Genomic DNA, 21,269 nt, shown 5'->3' on the forward strand with positions numbered 1-21,269 from the left:
GCATTGCAAACATTGTGAATATGTAATTCAACACAAAACAAAACAGTATAACGAGTCATTTGATTTATGAGAATGAGACTTTCACAATACTTTAATATACTTTAAGAGTCTACATTTACTTTTTCTTATCTCTTTAACAGGTAAAGTTTAAGTCTCACAAACATATTTTAGAATCCAGTAACTAATTTAGTGTCCTTAGCAACCCTAAACGTAGGGAAATATTTTACTTGAAAATCATTTATTTTCAGTCTGTCAAGGTTTTTTTTTTTTTTTCTACCTGAGCTGACACACTAGTCACACACATTTTGAAAGCAACGCAAGGTTATTTATCAGTCCTGTGAAATAATTTGGACTCCTCATTAAATAAGCAGTTATCACAAAAGAAATATTCACTTACCGGGGAAAACAAGATTAAATTGCACTGAACAAAACCTAACCTTGTTTTGCTCCGTAAACAAAAGATGCAAACAAAAATGTTTCTCTAGCAGAGGAAAACGTTAAAACATCCCACCCCCGCATAGCTAGTGTTTCCCCATTTTGCTGAAATAAAGTGAGATGGTCTTTGTAGCCATCTTGCAGTTTCTGAAGTCAATTTGAGGAATGCTTGCCCCCACTCAAAAATTTCAATTGTGAGATGCTTAGGGGATTTAAGGGGGTTTCTTACATGAACATTCAGTTTCCAGTCACCCCACTGCATTTCGAAAGGATAAAGATCTGGGCTTTGACTCTGCCCAAGACTTTTCCTGTTTTAGTTTCAGCCAGTCCTTGGTGGATTTGCTGGTATGCTTTGGGTCTTTGTCAGGTTACACGGTTCAGCTTTAATCTTTCACAGAAATTCTCAAATATTCCTCAAGCATTCTCATAGACACCATAGAACTTATTGTGGATTATACGATGGTGAATTGGTCAGGTCCTGCTGCAGCAGCAAGGCATCCCCGCTTCATGACACTCCCACCTCGCTACACAGTTGGTATGAGGTTCTTATCCTGGAATGTTGCATTTGACTTACACTTGGGAAGGATATTAGCGCTTGAAACATTTTTTTTCATTTTATGTTTTGTTATTTATACCTCAGGGTTTCCCCCAGAAAGCTTGCTAAGCCCGGTGGTGCCAGGGCAGAAAATTTTAAGTTCATAGGAAATGGAAAAATATTACTGGATAATTATGTTAGTGGAAGACAATGATAATAAAGCTTAAACACAAAACTCCTGTCTTAAAAACAACAAATCAAAAAATACAATTAAAATAAATATCAATTGGTTGCACATTTTTTCAATCCTAATTAAGTAATCAGCCAGTGGATCTTAAGGCATAAAGCTGACCACATTAATGAACTGAGCAGCAGCTTAGGGATCTTCAGGGCCCCCCATAAATGTTAAGATTTTAACACAGACTGATCTGGAATTGTAATGTGATTATCAAGATCTCAATGTTCTTAAATTTCAATGAATGTTTCAGCATCGAGAAAGTAAAATTTAAATTGTTTAACATTTAAATTCAAGGTTTTAACAAGCTAGCAAGTTCACTTTGTAAAAGGGGAAAGAACAATCTTCATAGATTATTTTGTTACGTAGTTTGTGCTCTGTTTGTCCACAAATACGTTTCTGAATGGATATCTGTCATCTCAACAAATTACAATTGTCACTGATTGCTTTTGAGCTTGGCCGATTAAACTACTGAGAGACAAATCTCAGCACGTTTCCTCTCTTAGGATGCAGGGAACTAATTGCTTTAATCGTATTTACAGAAAGACATACAGTCATGGGTAAATTATTGTACAATAAGGGGAGAAATGGTTAAATGCAATTGTTCATCCCAGTTTTCATGGTCCAAGATGTCTCTCAGGCAGAATATTTGCTTAACACTTAATTAGTAGTAACCTAGCAAGTCAAAAGATGAGAACATTTTGCCAGGAAGTATTTTAACAAATAAGTTAAATAGTCAAAAACAACTCTTTCAGCATCAAGACTACATATTATACATTTCATAGTCTAAATTTCAGAGAACCACTGAGTTCAAAACATTCCCATGCTTCTCACAGTGGGTTGGTATACTGATCAGTATATATTTAAAGCCACAAACCAGTCCTTAGCAACTAGTTCTCCTTTACAGGGCTGGGGAGCAGCAGCAACACTGTCATTATCTAAACACTGGTTACAGATGACACTCCATAGCATCACACGGCTCAGTCAGTATGTAGCAACCAGCAATCAGCAACAACAAAAATACAGCATGGGAAAAATCAATGCCAAAATGTTACCAGCCTTCCTGCAGATGTCTCACACTGCTTGCCTCTTTGTTCTAGCCTATGTGACATTGAGGATCTAACACTCATTGGCTGCCAGCTGCTTTCAAAGACCCACAGACGCCTCTCTCTTTAAGAGCCGATGAGAGAGAGACACACAGAGATGAAAAATGTCATCCCCTGAAAGACAAAAAGATAAGTCATCAAGACTGTAATGATGGGGCGGGACAGGGAGGGGGCAGCGCAAGCAGGAGACGAATGACTATGATGAAAGTCAATCTTCCATTTTTGGTAAACAGTGACAAAAAAATCTGTTTCCCAAACTGATTACGCTTTCCGCAGTCGAATCATCACGCTCATTCTAAAAGCATCCATCGGTTTACTTTATTCCCTGCGAATGTGTTTTTCATTTTTTAAAGCGGTGGGCTTATAATGCTGCAATGGGCCAGTAAACATTGCTTCAACACAGTGATAACAAACAGCTTACTCTTAACTCAACAGCTTTCTTCTGTGGGACCTCTCCGGGGGGGAATTACTTAGAAATAAGGGGGCTATCAACAATGCTTTATGAGGCGTATCACTGTGGAAGCAATATCTGGAAATTGTTTCCCGTCACTTACGGAACATAATTAACCAAAGACTGGGGTATGATGTGGTGATGTTGAATATTTTCTACTTTTATATTTTTGCTACAAGTTACTGTGATTAAAAAAAAGTTAATCAAAGCAAGTAAAACAAATAAAAACTCTAAATCATGAATCTTAACATGTTAAAAGTGTTTTATTATGGACACTTTGTGACGGTAAAGGAAAAAGTTAACGGCCTCGTGCAGTAATAGTTTCCATATTCGGGACTGAGCAGTCCAGTGGCTATTTAAATAGTTTAACTGGAAATCCCTTTCAGAGTTGAGGAGCAGTCGTCTCACATCTTCCTCCCAGCCAAGTCTGAATCTGGCTGATGCAGTTGACATGTGACCTTGAATCAGACTCAGTCAATACATTAAGTTGATCAAGCAATGGTGTCACAGTGGGAAATACCCTTCTGCAGATGTCGGGGATTATCTACACTGTTGACTTGGCTCACAATCTGAAAGCATAAAATTAAACCTTCCATTTTTTACAAGGTGTTTATTGTGCCAGACTACAACCAATGAATAACTGGTGTTATTTCTGACTAAGAGCCAAGTAGCAAGAACAGAAAACATTTTTTCCTTCAATTCTCTAATTATATAAGTTCTCATAGTAACAAAACTTTTTTTTTTTTTTTACATAAAAGAAAGTGTTGACACTAAACTTACTGATTGATGCTGGCTTTTGAAAGGACTTCTTCAATGTGGCCAGTCAAGTAAACTAGGCAATTCTTCTGCTAGTTATTACCCCTTGCAACTGGTACTTGTGATGATATAACAACGTGGAAGAACAGTCTCATCACATTAGATGATGCACTTAGTCAGCATTTATATTAAATTGTAGGGCTGGATAAAATGACTGAAAAACTTACAATGATATGAGCATTTTACATTAGTCTGCATCGATAATTATTTGTTTTTTGTTTTAAATATTCAAAATACTACTGTCAAACTAGTGACGTGACAAGAGCAGAACAAAAAAATGGCACAAAGTTATGCTCAAAAATGTTATTTTGAAAACTAGCCTTTTTTTTTTCTTTGCTCAGGTCTATAAATAATTTTAAAAAATGATAAAGATACCTGTTATTTTAGCAGCTTTGGGAATATTTGTTGTGTTGTCATTCCAAAGAAAATTAATTAAATTATGTAATTATGTGATTTTTTTTTTACAAAAGAAAATTGCATAAATAAGGTGATACCACAAAGCCATGATATTTTTACTTAGGGTTATCATTCTATGAGAATCTCTGTACAGATCGTGCCTATCCTCACGAGACCTCACGAGCTAGCTACTGTCTGGTAGCTAGCTAGCTAGCTAGCTCATTCCTGGAAACCAGGCAAGTTTGATGCAAGGTAATAATATTTTTCTCTTTGCAAACTGTCTTAAAAGACTGTAACATGCTCACTAGAACAGCTTGTGTACTACACTTAAAAAACTTTCAAGTTGTAAAGTGTGCAAATAAACGCTTTCACTCTAGCTATAGCTACTTTATGCAAGATAACTATATTTGGTTTTGAGGCAAGAGTTAGAGTCTTCCGACTATCCCACAAATTTTCAACTTGTAGGGGCCGTTGTGTTCATTTTTCCAAATTAAAATGCACAAATCTCAGCCTAAAAACAGGTTCAAGTTCGTTCTTTTCTATTAATATAGCAAAACATGCTGAAAAAGTAAAATTTCCTAATTTTACTGTGATGGGAATTGCTATAAAAACTTTCAAAACCCCTTCTTTATAAAGTAGTTGTGTGCAAGTGAATGTCCGAAAGGTTCACTTTTCTACTCTGTTCGTGTGATGGATATTGTAGCTGCAGAAACCTGCTGTAAACTGATGTGTTATTTGAAGAGCCAGAAAGCACCTCGCTGAATTCCAAAGGAGGCAAAACTGCAATCGTACAACCTGCAAAAAGGGGGGGCTTGTGACTGACATCAGACCATGGATGACACAGTGAGAAACAATATATCTGCACAGTCACACCACTGGGCTAAGTGACTGTCTGGTAGCTTACAATGTTGGCCTCCCTGCCATATCAGAACATATTGAAGAAGAGGTCAGATTAGAGAGTATCTTCTAGAAGAGAACCTCAGTAAGAAACTCTCAAAGAGACACAGAAAGCAAGGCACAACATCTGTGCCTTGTGTTAAGCGTAAAAAAGATTTTGCAGGGCTTTTTTTTTTTTTTTAATGAGGGATCAAACAAACTTATTTCCTATGGTGCCTCTGCTCTGTCTCAATAACTTTTCAAAGCAGCGTTTCATCTACAGAGCCTGAAGCCATATCTCCTCTACTTTACAGTACCATGTGACATCAAATGAGTGTGACAACAGATTTAAGAGGAATAAAGATGGATTCTTTCCTTGTACTCTCATGCAAACAATAAATAGGAAAATACTTTACATTTCTTCCGTTTCCCTTTGAATATGATGCTCACATTAGTAGGTTTTTTCTATTATTATTATTATTTTTTTTTTAACTAGATACAAAGTTCGTTTGTATCTAATTTGAGTCAATTTTTTTGTATAAATGGGAAAATAACCCACATATAATGAAATGCAGCTTGGCTTCCAAAATGAAAGCATTTTGAAGGCGCTTACCTGACATTTCAAACTGTGGGACACCATCCTGGCTGAATCCCTTTCCGCCGTAAAACCGCTGAATGTCCGAACAAGTCCGGGCTTTGCTGGACCCTTTGTCCCCAAAGGCTGGCGCTGTGAGAGAGCACAGCACCAGAGCCGCCAGGATGAAGAAATCCATTCCTGCTGACCAGTGTGGCTTTGGACTTGGTCTGGAGGAAATCCAAGCGACAACTAAGCGACTTAGTATAAAGCTGAAAGTACAACGGATTCGGGGCTGGTGCTGTGGTGCGTAAAATATCCTCCACCTTCTTTCTCCCTTATACTCTTTCAGTGCGTCTGCAGCTTCTGTGGCTGTTCTGTGCGCGCTACTGCGCGGCACAGGAGCAATTCCTCTCAGCCCAGATGTCCCGTCTCTTCTTTAATCCACTTAAGCCAGCGCAGCCAGGGCAGACGCTTATTATTTTCTCCCCCGCAAAAAATATGGCAAATGTTCTTTTGCTGAAGGGTTATTCTGTAGAGATCCCCGGTCTCACTCAGCTACCCGTGGAGCTTTTTTGGCTGACCTAAAGAGAGGCAAGCAAGAGATGCAAGAATTAGGTTACCCGGCTGAAATACGCTATTTTAAGTCACGCCAGAAATAAGCGCTGCACTGGTGCAGCGCTGGCTGTGTTGACTCACGCCTGCCCGGCTTTAACGTGAGGAATCCGAGTGCAGAGGTGCACACACCGGCAGATACCGCAGCTCAGGCTCTTCTGGACGATGATGTGCCAGCGCTGCCACTCTGTGGAAACGGGAGGGAGGCGGGGAGAAGCAGGCAGACAGAAAGAGGAGGATGAAAGGGAAGGGAAGCAGAGCTTTAAAGCAACTCCGGCTATTTCTTGTTGCTTTCTGACACAGTCATGCTTATTTGGTTTGGATTTTATTTTATTTTTATTTTTTTATCTAAATTTTAAGCATACCACGCCTCAATAGTTTACAAAGTATCTTCTCGTTATCGTGGCACACTGATTCGTATAAGAGTGTAAACATGCCTGGTTCCCAGCAGAGGAAAATGCCGTGTGGGTCTCGTCACGTCAGGAATGTGTGCTGGCTGGACTTGCTCACCATCAGCCAGGTGTCACACATGAACTGTAGGCTGGTCCCTTTCAGTTCGCAGTACTGGATACCCTCCTCTGAGAGTGTCTGTTGAGTGGAAGGCATCACTCTACAAGACGCAATTCATGTCCAACAAATCAGCATCTGTTCTAGGCTGCTTCCAGGTTACCTGTCACCAAATGAATGCCTTCGTTATCCACAGTTTCTTTATGTTTGCCTCCTAAATCTGGGTAAACACCACAATGTGGACAATATTGCCTCTCTACTAATTTTAAATTCCTTAGATGTCAAAGAAAAAAAAAGAAAAAAAACACCCTAAAACCAACTCAGTTGCTTTATTTAAACTTAAATGTTGTGTGTGGTTGTGTGTTTTTCATTGCCGGTTTTGGCTGTGTGGTGAAATTGCTTATTTATCTGTTTATCTGTCCGTCCATCCATCTATCTATCAATCCTGCAGAAAGGAAATCAGATCACCTTTATAGTTGCAGTTGTTTTTAAGCTACAGAGCAACATTTATTTTGTTATGAACTATTTTGATTGATCTGAACGCTAAGTCAGACCAGTAAGTTCAATTGTGTTTGTTAGGTGAACATAAAAATCATCCAGGTGTCAGGTCCCTCTGTGGTTCCCTGTGCAGAAATCTGCAACCTGACCTGTGTGCACCCTGTCTTTAAATGCCTTTGACAATCTATTATTTTCAATAGAAATATTATTATTTCAAATTAATGATTGTTTAGTAATCCAGACTGAGTTATTTCCTTGCACCTGACATGTGTTCAAACCAATAACCCGGTTTGTAAGTTAACTCAGATTGTGTATTTTGACCCAGTTGGTTTTGGTGTGCAGCTTCATCATACTCGCAGGAATTTCACACACAGTTTGCCTTTATAACACTGTTAATAGGAGCATTAACTTCAGTTTATTTGTGCAAGTAAATCTAGTGTGACTCTGTGAACTTATGACATAGGTTTATGACAGCAGCACACATGCCTTTCCCTCAGTTTAAAATGTTATACTGTTATTCCACTCACTGGGAGTGTGAAATTTGATTAGTCTGTTTTGAATGGCATCACCTTTTTACGGAAAAAAAAAAATAGTAAAGATTGCTTTTTTTAAGTAAGATCCCACTAGTATGGTAGGTTAGGGGGTGGGGAGAGGACGGAGTGCTGAACTTGGAATGAAGGACAGTCATGAAGAGAGAAAAGAATGACAGTCAAGAAGAAAACCTTTTTGGTAAACCGAGCCATTTCCTGTCCTCAAATCCTTCCATTTCCAGAGTCAGATATTGTTTACAAATACATTTAAAAATGCTACACTATAATTAGCCTTTTCCTCTTGACTGCTGGCTCCAAATAACAAGGAGAGTAACTCGCATATCAGTAGCTGACAAATGGCCACTCTTGCATCCTATTATTACAGCTCTGAAATGAACGAATGGATTAAACATTCATTTGGGAATGTCAAGTGTCTTCATCATTTGCGGCCTCTGTTTGTGAGTGAGCGTGTGTTTTTGTGTGTGTGATGGAGGAGCGGGGGGAGTTGGGGGAAGCTGGCAATTCCGATATTGAAATATGTAACTGTGACAAAGAACTAACAAAAAAATAAATAATAATAATAATTTGCCTTGCTTTTCTTCCTGCTATGAGAGAAATTGAACCGTATTAAGAACACGTGGCGAGTGGCTACCAGAATAAGTGGACTCAACCTATATGTGTGATAAGACATTACCCTGTACCGCAGATAGATCTGTGCATGCATGACACATGTGCACCTTTATGTTTTTTTCTCAGCAGCATTTGGTTTGTGAAACCTGAGTTTATGTGTCTGACTGTGTTCCACATGTGGTCATAGGTCGGCTCTGCTGTTGAAGGACTGATTGGCCCTCTACTGTCTGGTATGGAGATTATATAATTAATGCTCAATAAAGCCACAGAACAGCCATGTTTTCTTCCGACTGCTTCTCATTGAAGTTTTATTGCCTGTGACCATGAAAGGCTTGCTAATGAGGAGCAGGATGCAGGGGGAAGTCAAGCAGACCAGCAGAATGGTAGCAAAGACAGAGAGGAGTGCTGGGTGAGAGGCCATAAATAAGCAACAGTCAGTTTATTGTACATGTGCAATAATTATGTGGTAAGCATTTTTAGGCCATGGTGTGGTTTCCAGTGAAAATTACATGCATGCTCAGTTCCTATAGCATCATAAGCTCGCAGCGAACGTGTTCAGAGACAAAATGTGATTCAGAAAATACATTATCTGTTCTTATCTTTTAACACAAAATCTATAGTAAAAAAAAAAAATGCATTGTGCTTTATCAGGTCCAAGGACTCTCAAGCATTTTACATTGCAAACAGTCATTCACCCATTTATTCATGTACACATTCACACACTGATGGCAATGAGCTACATTGTAGCTACAGCTGCCCCGGGACAGACTGACAGAAGTGAGGCATCAACATGCAAAGTGGGTGTTGTGTCTTGCCCAAGGTCGCGACTGGGATGAACAGAGTGGGGGTTTGAACTGGCAACCCATCGATTACAGGACAAATCCCGACCTTCTGAGCCACCGACTCCCTTAGCTGTGCAACTTATAAGATGACAAGGAAAGCAGAATGCAATGTTTTCAAAATGTTATTACCAATAAGTGTGGATTGTGTTTGTATTCACCCCCCTTTACTCTGATGTCCTTAAGCAAAAATCCAGTGGAACCAAGTCACCTGGATAAACAAACATGATCTTTATGGGAATGTAGCCCAAAGCAGCCGCTGTTAAAATAAATAAATAAATAAATAAGGAGGCCTTTTTGCAGAGTGGCACAAGTCATGTAGTGGACACAAAAAATATAATCAGTAAAAAGGTGCTCCAAAAACTGAACTTTTTAGTCTATCCAGTAATAACATAGATCATAAATACTCTATTCCTACAGAGAAAATTTATGGTGGCATCATCCTGCTTTGGTGAAGCTATTATTTAGCAAGGTCAGAATTGATGGAAAAGATGGATGGAGTTATAAACATGACTAAATCCACTATGAGTTTCTTAAGGAGCAGGTTCTCCTTCATTCCAGCTAAAATAACATCTCTGATGGACAATATCTTCCACCCCTTGTTCCAGTTCAAGCTGCTAGTGAACTGGAGAGCTGCTTCAGTAACAAACTTCTGCATCCGTTTCAGCAGTTGTTTAGACTTTGTAACCATCGCTGATCCCGACAAAATCAAAGTATTTATATGTCCATGCTGGTGGAACCACCTACTCTTCTTACTCATTTTAAAATAAAACGTCCGCTGTTATTGCACATCATGTTTTTTTTCTCTCTTTTCTTTTTCCCTTTAACCAGATAAACCCTGTTGAGATCTATATCTCATTTTCAAGAGGGACCTGGTCTGCAATACACCACAACCTGGTTCCAAAATAAAACTAATTAATGCATAAAAACTAATTAATACATATTTAATTAGTTTTTCTGTAATTATACTTTATTGTAAATAGTCTATATATATATATTTTTTTTTTATTTTATTTTGTAATGGTCAATGCTCATGCATATTATATACAGTTTAGAAAAAGTGATCCAACTCAGTTGCACATCCTTTGGAGTGTGAGCTTGATATGTCTATTTCTAACAACTGCACAGTATTTTTAGCTAAAGTTTTGTACAGTATATTACTATGATTATTGTTAATCTTGTTTTCATATATTGCTTTTAACAATTTAAGAACTTTTTTTGTTTGCACCTTTATATTTGTTGCTGGTGTTACTCCTGATTTTCCACGTTTGTGGGACAATAAAAGCTGCATCTATTCTATCCTATTCTACTATACTTTGTGTTTATTAGATTGAAAGTGTCTTTTGATTCCGGTGTATTGAAGCAGAGGCGGATGGAAAAGATGCATAACCCCGGCCCTCACTCCCTGGAGTTGGAGACCCCTAGACTAATCTTATTACTGTATGACAGTGTGACTGACAAGTGTTTATGATTTTACATAATATAAATGAAGGCCTCTACTATAGATGTTATCTTTATGATCTATGTTAATGTGATAACATGACACTACAACTGACTGAAGTCCAATATAATTATGCATAAACACTCAAGTACTCAAATTTGCCTTGGTATAGAATATAAAGATAGTCACATTTGTACTTTACAGAGCAAATATTGCACTAAAGTAATGCAGTGTCAACGTGTATTCAAATAAAGAAACAAAGTTCACCTTTTGTGATCTTTTCTATTTGGAAAAAGCACTTTTAGCTCATCTTAGTAAGAACACCATATTATCCCACCAGTCACAATTGTGACCGATCATAAAACACACTTTTTCATATATTTTTCCACTTTTTTTTTTTTTTTTTTTTTTCCCTTGGTTAGTTCAAAGGGCTATAAATGACATCTGATTTTAATATTTTCATGTCTTGGAAAAAATTGGGATTAAATGGTTTAAATCCTTTTTTTATATGGAACATTGCAGCAGACAAGCACAGACTGCTCTCATCACACTCATGAATAGAGTTTTATGTGGATATCAAAATGAGTCTGGTGCCGTCCAATCTGATAGAAGACACACATATTCAGGCACAAACTCATTTTCCCCACAAAATAAAAGTGATATAGTGAGCACGCTGCAGGACTGGCTAATCTACAAGCTCCACTGCTGAGCCTCAGAGTTTCTCTGTAAATATCACCGTGTTGTTTCAACAGATGTAATCGGCCTTTAGAGGGAGATCATCGTGTCCTCTCCCTAAAGCCAGTCTCATCCCATGTTCCTGCAGATACCATCGATTCTTCATCCGCTCTGGGTTTTAATGTCAACCATTAGCCAGGGTTCAGCACATCCACGGGAGTGCTTAAGTACCACACATTACTCACCAGATCTATCTTTTGCTTTCTGTGTTCATTGTCTCAGTTATTCAGTCCATTACACTTATATTTTTTTTTTTCCCATAGTGTAGAAAACTCCCTGATGTCATCTTCACATTCTCATATTTGTAGTAGAGGAATTTATCATCATACCTTCATCTTTAACTTTGAAGCTACTATGCAAAAATGTTAGGTTTTTGACAACGGCTCCTGTTCCTTTGTCCTTTGTCATTGTGTTACACTGGAAATTGTCCTCTTTCAATAAAAGACACTCTCAGTTGCCAAAGACAAATGATCAGAGGACAAAAGGAATACTTGCTAGTACTTGCAGGAGGACGAGATATGTTATTTTAGAAAAAAGTTACAATAATTGAGGAAAACATTAAGGGTTTGCTGGGAAGGGGTGGTGTGATAGGAAGGAAGATAACGTAATGAGGGACGGCCTTAGGAGAATGAAAAAGAATAAAGTTTAGAGAAGGAAAGCAAGTTAGCGCTGAGTAAAATAAAAAAAAAAAACTTTTCTTAATTGTTTTCAGTTGACTGTAAACTTTGTCACATACATAGAGAAAGCACCTACCTAATTTCTATTGGTATATCTTAAGTCTAACATTTACACTCTGTATGAACACACATCCATCCATCCATCCATCCATGCATCATTTAAATATCTTCTGCTGTATCCAGATTCAGGTCAATATATATTGCAGCTGCCCTTTCTTTTTCTCTCACAGTCTGACACTGAATCAAACTAAACCTTTACACTTTTAGGTTAGCTACGATTCCCATAATTATTGAGTTCAAGGTTTGGATTTGCAAAAATAATGTTTCCTAACATGTGTTTCCCTTAAGAAGAGGTGAAACTGAAATTCCGAAACTGATCCCACACCTTCTGTAAAATGTAATTCATGCAAATCTGATCTGGGGTCAACTAACTCAAACTCCTCTTGGCTTCTTTTTAGTTCTGTGACATATCTTTGTTCAGGCTGGCAGCACCTCCCTCCCCGCTGGCCTCGGGAACAGTGGGAGGCAGAAACTCTGTGCAGTTCTCAGCCCCCTATGAGGAGTCCGACATTATTTTCCCACTAACACTTAAGATTATCTACACATTCCTGCAGCATTCCTCAGTCCTCCTCTGCACACAGGGCGCTTTATCACATGACTAGCGCTCTCATCTTCACAATTTGAGTTTAATGAGAGAGATGTCAGGAAAAAGTAGGACGCATCAGTGCCGACTGCATCTGATCACTGGATACAAAGTAACTGTGTCAGTGCTAATTCTTCCCACCTTAGTAAACTGACTTTGACAAACTGACTTTTCTTTTTTCTTTTTTTTTTTTCCAAAGACCAGACGTTGAAGTGTACTGGTGTTTTCTCAGCTTTTTCATTCATTTCTAATTGGAAATTGCCGTTTAGACGGATTGTTCACTCAGCACTTCTTTCTCATGGTGTCATAAAGTGAACTGTAAAACAAATTTCACCTATAAATCTGTCAGTTGTGAACAGCTTGAGAATGGATGGATTTCAAATGAAGCTGTAATGCTGTGTTAAAAATGAGGAAAAAGCTGTGCGATGATGCTGTTGGAAAGCCCCCTCTGCTTGGCTTGTGATTCACACAGGCAGAGTGACATGACATGACCGACTGAAATTGCATTTACAGTAACTTTGTCTCCGTCAGTTCTCCTAATACGGAAAGTATTTAGAAAAGCTCTCTTTTTAGGACCTGATTTCTAGTGAAAGAAGCGGCAGGAATTGTCATTGTGGCACGTGTCTCTTTGATTTTAGGAAAATTGTCTCCTTACAGAAATAATGGAATAGGATAGAACAGAATATATTTTACTGATCCCAAGGGGGAAGATGCCTAAAATTGACAATGCTTATAACTTATGAAAAGAGATCAAAGAGACACAACAGTTCAAATTCAGTCATATTGAATAAAATGCTACCTTTTTATAAAGGTTTTTCATGTCATGTTAGAAGGTCTAACTTCTGCTCACTCACTCAAGAATAAAGCTTAAAGAGAATTTCAGGAAGAATCAAATCAGCAAGAAAAGTTTTCGTTGTTGTTGGTGTCCAAAATCACTCAGGCATGAAAAGCAGAGGTTATACTATAAGAATGAGGATGAAGCTCCCAAAGGCCCAAATAATTGATTTTCACTCATTCATAGTCTGCAGAATTTGTTGATGACTTGCACTCCTGAATCTGTAATCCAAGCCAATCGATGACACTCATTTATCTTGAGTCATATACAAACTCTATATCCAACAAGTCGAGCAAATTCAAATAAAAGATTGACTTCAGGTTTATGCTCCATCACTAAAATGGGAGCTAATATAACACATTGTTCAGAAGTCATGTTGATAGATAAAACTATTCAAAGCAAGAATAATTATCAAATAATATTTAGGTTTAAACCGCTACAGATAGACAGAAAGGCAAAGGGAGTTGAGAATGGCACCCATAGGACCCGTGGAACATTCACAGCAGTGCTCATCCGTCTCCAGGACATGAGGAAGAAAGCTGGCCGTGGCATGACAAACGGAGCAGACCTGAGAGAGAACTCTGCTCTGCATGCAGGCCACCCTTGAACATATGTGACATCCATGCAAAAAGACCTACAAACAATCACACGCACGCCTATGACTCAATTCTCAGCCTCCTTAATCACACCTCAAATTACAGTAACACCCACAGCGACCCCACTGGTCTAATTGGAATGGGGGCTCATGCTAGAAGGGCCACATTTTTCTTTAGCTGGCCTTTGTCATGTGGAGACAGTTAATCTGTTTTCTTAACAGCCTGACTTCCCCATTGACTAATGTTCAGGCCCACTGCTGTGCCTTATTAAAGCACAATACATTCCAATGACACACTCAATCTAGTCTTTTGTTTTGTCCACCGGGCCGTCAGTAACTTTGTGTCTCTTGTGGACAAGCGCATGGCTGAGCATGGACAGTGTGCATGGAAAATGCTCTTATTACAAATCTCACTCATGTAACTGTACACCGTTTTTTTTTTTGTTTTTTTTTAAAGACCTTGTATTCGATTTTATTTTCATTTCAATTTGGGCTCTTATGAGCTCTATTTGGGCTCATTGATTATTGTGAAATATGGCAGATTGTCAAAGTAAATTTAAATTCTGGTGAAGATATTATTTATTGGAGTCAAATAGCTACATTTCCCAATTATGTACTCTGTGTAGATTTGAGAAAGTTCCACTGTTTTTCAAAGCACTTAATGTAACCGAAATTCATGCGGAGCCAACGAGAAAAAATATGCGACAACAAGCTGTCCATGAAAAGACCACAATTGTAAAGGTGAAAAAATTAAAAAGGTATTTGAAATTTCTGACAACCCCATACTATTTTTCATACATCGTATTGGAAAGAAAAAAAAAAAATCCATCCAGAGTGTTTGTCAAGAGCAAGATGCAAGAGAGAAGTTTTCTGTTTTTGCTTAGTATGAATTGGGTCCAAGTGTTTGTAACCACATTAAACTGTTCAAGACCTGGACATGTTACCATGGTGAATCAGAGGACAATACTAAAACAGACAGGACAGACAACTGTGTGTGCGCAGCTTCAAACTTCAGGCAATTTAGCGCGGCCAATCAACCTGACACTCTTTTGAAATTAGGTGCATCCCATCCTATGAGATGGGATGCACCTAATGATTCACATTTTCATGCCATGCCTCTTGATTTCATTGTTTCTGCCTTGTCCTTTGTGTGTCAGTTTATTGAACCCACTTGCGCCTTGTCTGATGATCTACCCACTTCACCTGGTTGCTGTAGCACTTAAGCTCTTCACAGCCTCTGCCTCATTGCCAGATTATTGACTGCATGAGCGAGTCAGAAATCCAGTTGTTGTTTTTTTTTTCCTTGCCCCTGTTTGGTCTCCAAGTTTCTGACCTAATTCATGTCCCTGTGTTTTTTTTTGTTTGTTTTTTTTTGTTTGTTTTTGTTTTTCGTTTTCCTGTTTTGCCTAGCCCACGACTGACTTCTGCAAGTTTTCTCATAACTGGATCATGACTCATGCCCCAAACACAGACCTCTGAGATTCGCTTGCCCCATTGGATGACTATTCCGATATCTAAATCTCTGTGAATGATCATTGCCTGATTACCCGCGCCACTATTGGATTGTGGACTGTGGAAGGTTTTTGTGTCCTTCATGTTCACAGCCAGAAAAACCCACAAACTATGTAGAGTTTTTGAAAAAAAAAAACATCTAACATGCCAGCTTACTCCACACACCCAAATATTAAGTCACTTTGTCACTTGGAGCTCCCAAACTTTCAGCCTTTTCTTAAAAACAGACCTTCCTTTTCCTGAGTATGAGACATGTTTGAACTGCCCTTTCACTCTTTTTTTTCTCTGTAAATAGTAAAGATAGTCCCTTAAAATGTGAATCTTTCTCAGCAAGTGATTGAAAATGGTCTGAGCCAACCGCTCAGTCCTCTGGCCTGTGGTATGATAGTTAAAGTCCGTCTCTATTTTTCTTTCATAAGAGGAAGAATAAGTCGGGGATCCTGTAGGATATTCAAGTATTGCAAAGCTGAATATCTGCTCATATTTGATGTACTCCATCTAGAATGACTTTCTGGAGGCAGCAATCAGGAAAGGACAAGACGACTGGTACGACATAAAGCCTTTTCCATTTACTGGCATACATGTTTGCATGATACAGACTGTCTGACCTTTACAGGACCAAATTGGTGGGGGAAAAACATGATTTTACGAAGATGACAGCTCAACAACTGAATTTGCTGCCTCTGTTACCCTGTTGTAAGATTTGATGAAGCTCTGCAGAGGGGAAATGGATACATCTGATGACTGAAAGTCAAGAGGGAGAGCTGTGGTTAGGAGGTGCCACAGGACTCTCTTCACCCAATTGTCTATCTTTGACAAGCTATTTCTAGTGCCGTCTCCTCTCCATTGCCTCTTTCATCCAGTCCTAGCTCGTCACTGTGATCCCTGTGCTGAAAAGGTAAGACAATCTGGAGGTATGGGGTGAAGGGTGGTAGATGAGTTCCTGGGGTGGAAAGTGGGCTGCTCTGTTTTCACATTGCTTAAGCCAGAATCATCCAGAATCATCCACTGGAAAAAATAATAATAATAATAATAATGTTCTCAAAGCTCAGTTTAGAGTCTGTGGTGTGACATCTCTTTGAATTAGTTTTTAGATCTTATCCTTTTGAAAAGAGCCAAGTTGTACACCATCTTGCTCTCGTTCCTTCTCTCTGCATGTGAGGATGTTTTGGTGTGCATGTGGCTGCAAGGACTGAAGCGCTGATGTATGGCATCGTTTAAAATAGCCCAGACAGACATCCAAGCAGCTGTGACCTCAGATCCCCCAAACTCTCAGTTAAACTTACTGACCACTCTGGTTCTCAGACGTAAGTGTCTGCATATTCCACAGCATTGTTCAAGCCAACCTCAGAAGAAAAATGAAATTAATTGACATGGACAATTTATATATTTTGTCACTATTGATATTGCTTCTGTTCCCCCAATGTAGATTTTGACTGTACTATAGAAAATGTATGTAGCTCATTGGTTGCCAATGATCTAAATGAGTAGAAGTACATAACATATTGGAAACAGATGTTTCCCCCAACACCTAAAAAAAAATAAAAAAAAATAGATAGATAAAGAAGAGGTCATCAGCACTGAAGCAACACAGTCGAGTTATTTTGTCTTTATGTGTTCCAAGCTTGGATAACTGGGATTTGGGGAAATCAAATACTTGCTAACAGGCAAACCTCCCTTCAGGAGCAACCGTTAGGTCATTCACAACCAATTCAGTCAATGCTGCTGCCATCATGACTGGCTTTGACTGTGCCAGAACTATTAATGTCTTCTGCACTAACACACTCTTGCTGCAAACACAGCCTGGTATGTTTGGCAAAATTTCCCCTTGGTGCAACTGGTGAAGGACAGAATAAAATAACTTGTCCTAATTGAACCCTCATAACCCTTAGGTCTTCATCAGCACTGACATCAGGAAGTTTGATTCGTGTCGTCAGATATGACACCCTGCTCAATGCAGCTTAAAATGTATGATTTACAGGAGTATGATAAGAACAAGTTACAGTGATATGAATTGTTAAAAAGCCTAAAGTGGTAAACGTGTTTGCACATATAAAATATTAAGGTGCAAAATAACTTGGTGGAGACTTTCCATTTGATTAAACAGTTGCATAAAAGCCATTATACTTATAATTTATCGATGTCTAGTGTAGTCCATTTCAACAGTGCATACAGAATATTAGGAACAATTAGAAAAAAAACAAAAAAACGGTGTGGATGCGTATTGGAGTTGCTTTTATAAAAAAAAAAAAAAAAAAGACATCAAAGACGATCCACTTGGTTTGTGAGTTGTAACCTTTAAGAAGAGACTAGCCGAAAGAGCAGAGCACTTTTAATAGAGCTCAACTACATTGTATCTTCATGATACAAAAATGACAATTGGAAACACAAAGCAAAGGATGAAAACTATGTACATTTATACACATGTGAGGGCATGAAACAGCAAGGAACAAACGGATGGATTTACTGCTGCTTTGAAATAAAACGTATTGTGGTTAGAGCACACAAAATGTTACACATTCAACTTTTGAAAACTTAGAGAGTCCCAGTTATTTTCACTTTGTTTCAATTTGACCTTGAGACTTCATTACGTAAATGCAGAGATGTTATAAATATACACTTCAGTTTTGCATTGTCAGGTGGGATGCCGTTTCTAGTCCACCTCAGATAGCTGGAACTAGAAATTTACATACATTGTATAAAATGATGCATCATTTTTTGTCACTCTCCGACTAGGTCAGTTGTGATTAGCAAAATAATTCAAATTTGCTAAATGCTGGAATATTTTCACAGAACTTTGCATTACTTGAAATGTAATTTATGACATCTGAGGAAACAGAGGCACACCTGTGGATGTATTTTCTGAAGCATTATCTTAAAAAAAATGTTATATTGATCCCAAAGTGAAATTAAATAAATAGGTAAAATTATATCTAATCTAAAATTATTAATGTGTACGCGTTTATACGTTGCAGGTAAGTATTTGATTTAAACCTTTTTACTCTGTGTCAGTGCCAGTCGATGCATCAATTTTGTCTGTATAAAAGGAAAACTGGCACTAAAAGGAATTCAAATCTGGACACAATTTGTGTTTTTTTTTTTGTCCCCCCCCTTAGTAGTGTGCCAACACCGTGTGATCAAAACACATTTTCAATTGTTGTAATTTGTGGAAAATAGAGGAGGGAGTCATGTAAATTATAGAGATACTGCATTGTGTTCTGATTCCACAGTATGCTTGCAGAAGAACAGAAAGAGAAAATATAATTTCATGAATGCAAATTTTAAAGGAGAAAGGAAAAAAAAATGGCACAGTATTTGAAACTGAAGCTTTGCCAGAAAGGGATGTGACAATTTTGAATTTTTTTGCATTTCATACGTGCAATAATGTGCAATTCACCAAGCAAACACACAAACCAGGATGCACAATAAATATTAGTAGAGCCAACATTATGTAACCTTTGTTGAAAATTTTAAAACTCCCCATTCTTTAATTACTTCATGTGGTAAATTATGGATACTTTCCCTTTTATTTTTGACAATTTTGACTTTTGTAGAGCTGACAAGCATAGCCCATTCATGAAAGAAAACAAATTAACATTCCATTCAGCTCATGTCATACATTAACTCAAACCTCTGTACCTATATACAATTGCTTGCTACAGTATTCACACCTAGTTTGTCTGCACAATATGTTCAGCCGTGCAAAGGAGCTTGTGATGTACCTGTGAACTCATTACATTCTAATCCCTGCAAGGTACACAGTCATTAGAGCATGTCAAATCTGCTGTTTTGGGCCATACACCTGGGATGGATCTATCGATTTTTCATGCATTCCTTAATTCCTAAGAAGAAGCGAGTTACATTTATAAAAGAACAGAATTCTCCCACCAGGATGGCATTAGTACACTGCTGTGAAAAGGTTCATAGCTTAGATGCTGAGGTGCTGTGAAAAGGTTCATAGCTTAGATGATGAGTAAAATCAGCGGTAGAAAAAGAAGACATCTGCTACATGTTACTTGACTTATGTTTGTAGCTAAGTGTTTACAGTCGTAAACGTTCTTAAGAATAATTCAACCCCGTTCTGAATAACAAAGGTTAGGTCTGTGCAAGAGAAGCAAGAGCTGCAGCCCTCCTTTATAACATCATCTATAACCAAACAGGATAGTGGAAACCGCATGGTCAATCTTTAGATTCATTCACAATAAAGATCCTGTGGGACAAGATCCTGCATTTGCCCACTCGTTACCCATTTACAGGCTCCCACACACTGTGGTCCACACACTGACCAACTCTTGATTTCTGTGTCGCCCTTAGTGACGTCTATCTGTGCCGGATGACGACGGTAGTAAGGAACATATTGGTGATATGTTTATGATATGAATGTCATGTAAGTTCCTGAAGGGGCAAAAGATGAGGAGGGATGTTTTTTTTTTTTTTTTTTTAGATAGTCCTGTCATCAGATCAGCAACCACTTCAAACAAAGTCCAGCGAAAAGCAAAGCGAGGCACCGCGATTGCTGCCAGCTTGTAGGTGGCGACCCGCCGACCACCTTCACAGCAGGGGGCTTGGGGTGGGGTTCTTGTGTGTTGTCACCTCCAGGCTGTCCTCCATCGGATGTCTGCCCATTGATATCATCTGTGTGTGACACAAAAAAAAAAGAAAGAGAGAAAAAGACTAGATGTCAGACTTCAACAATGTAAAGACATAATTCTGAATTTTTGAAAAAGGACAGTGAATGAGCGTTGTTCATTATGAATCCAGGTTAGTTAAGGTGAAAGCTGAGGACGTATGACCAAACTGGGCTTCCGCCATCTTAAAACAACTCCAATGTCAAACACAGTTTATGTTAATGTCATTACGTGAACCTTGAACTTCAGGGCACATGTGCATTAAACATGTATACGAGTACAATAAATGATCCTCCCATGTGAAACATGGACAGAGAGTAGAACAACTGATTAATTGAGAAAAAGGGTAGGATTAAATAAGTGTTCACTTCTTCCTACTCCTTTTCAAACAGAAACGTAGTGGGAAACAAATTGGTCTAGGTTATGTATACGGATGTTTTCTCTGTCCTACTGATTGCTTGTTTTCTTGTTTTTAAGAACTTGTTTGAATAATAAACCTAAATAAAATCAAGTCATCATGTAAAGCAGTACAACAAAAAAGAAAATACTATTGTGGTGTCAGTGACTGCTATTTTACAGACTTTTACACAGCCTTACCCTCTTAGATATTTATCCCTCCCGCGGTCTTAAGAGATGGAGTCATTTATACCCCACGTGTTGTTTACTGTGTGCGTGGTCCAGCAGGGTCGAACTGACCCCGTGTGCGCTTTTTTTTGTGTGTGTGTGGTTTCGGAAACTGACCGTCAGACAGAACAACCTCCCACTTCCCCTCTGTCCAACTGTGACATTTGCTGTGAGAGGCTTAACAGAACAGAAAATGTTTTACATGTCCTCTTCTTACCACGTTTGTGTTCATCCGCTTTTTGTGTACAAAATGGCATAATACAAATGGCGGCTTGGAGGCCAACAAAATAGTATTCATATGCCTTGCGTAATGTCTATGAGACTGGAATCGATTCAAGAAGAAATGGGAAGCTCTCAGTCATCGACTTAAAGCTGTTGGGCTTAGCCATCAGGTCCATCTCGTCTAGATTTCTGCTGAATGAAGACTCCAACAGAACCATCTGCTGCTTCTAAGACAATAAGTGAGTATAAATGTCTTACAGCATCTCACTTCCAGGTACAGAGAAAATGCCTTGATGTCTTTTTACCTTCATGGA

At 38.5% G+C, this 21,269-nt stretch overlaps 2 protein-coding genes and 1 long non-coding RNA gene across 5 annotated transcripts in view; 1 reads left to right on the forward strand and 2 right to left on the reverse strand.

The window, feature by feature from the left end:
* The window catches only part of LOC106960975 (glypican-1-like), a 63,686-nt gene extending 57,420 nt beyond the window's left edge, over positions 1 to 6,266 (reverse strand). The window contains exons 1-2 of one of the 2 annotated variants that reach the window (XM_015054396.1): positions 6,124 to 6,266; positions 5,464 to 6,008 (exon numbers count right to left, since the gene is read on the reverse strand). In XM_015054396.1, coding sequence (XP_014909882.1) covers positions 5,464 to 5,623 — 160 coding nt within the window. In that variant the 5' untranslated portion in view covers positions 5,624 to 6,008; positions 6,124 to 6,266. Of the gene's footprint in view, positions 1 to 2,260; positions 2,286 to 5,463; positions 6,009 to 6,123 lie in introns of those variants that run through there. The other variant, XM_015054397.1, reaches the window with a different exon arrangement.
* Positions 6,267 to 19,903: 13,637 nt separating this feature from the next.
* Positions 19,904 to 21,269, reverse strand: part of LOC106960976 (glypican-5-like) — a 99,183-nt gene continuing 97,817 nt past the window's right edge. For both annotated transcript variants that reach the window (XM_015054399.1, XM_015054398.1), the window contains one exon: positions 19,904 to 20,116. In XM_015054399.1, the coding sequence (XP_014909885.1) occupies positions 19,938 to 20,116 (179 nt within the window). In that variant the 3' untranslated portion in view covers positions 19,904 to 19,937. The remainder of the gene's footprint in view (positions 20,117 to 21,269) is intronic.
* Positions 20,928 to 21,269, forward strand: part of LOC106960977 (uncharacterized) — a 41,663-nt gene continuing 41,321 nt past the window's right edge. The window contains exon 1 of the long non-coding RNA XR_001427688.1: positions 20,928 to 21,194. This is a non-coding gene — a long non-coding RNA (uncharacterized LOC106960977). The remainder of the gene's footprint in view (positions 21,195 to 21,269) is intronic.

This window comes from Poecilia latipinna, unplaced genomic scaffold (assembly GCF_001443285.1).
Source record: "Poecilia latipinna isolate Pla-1442-1.1 unplaced genomic scaffold, P_latipinna-1.0 Scaffold1249, whole genome shotgun sequence".
NCBI lineage: Eukaryota > Metazoa > Chordata > Actinopteri > Cyprinodontiformes > Poeciliidae > Poecilia > Poecilia latipinna.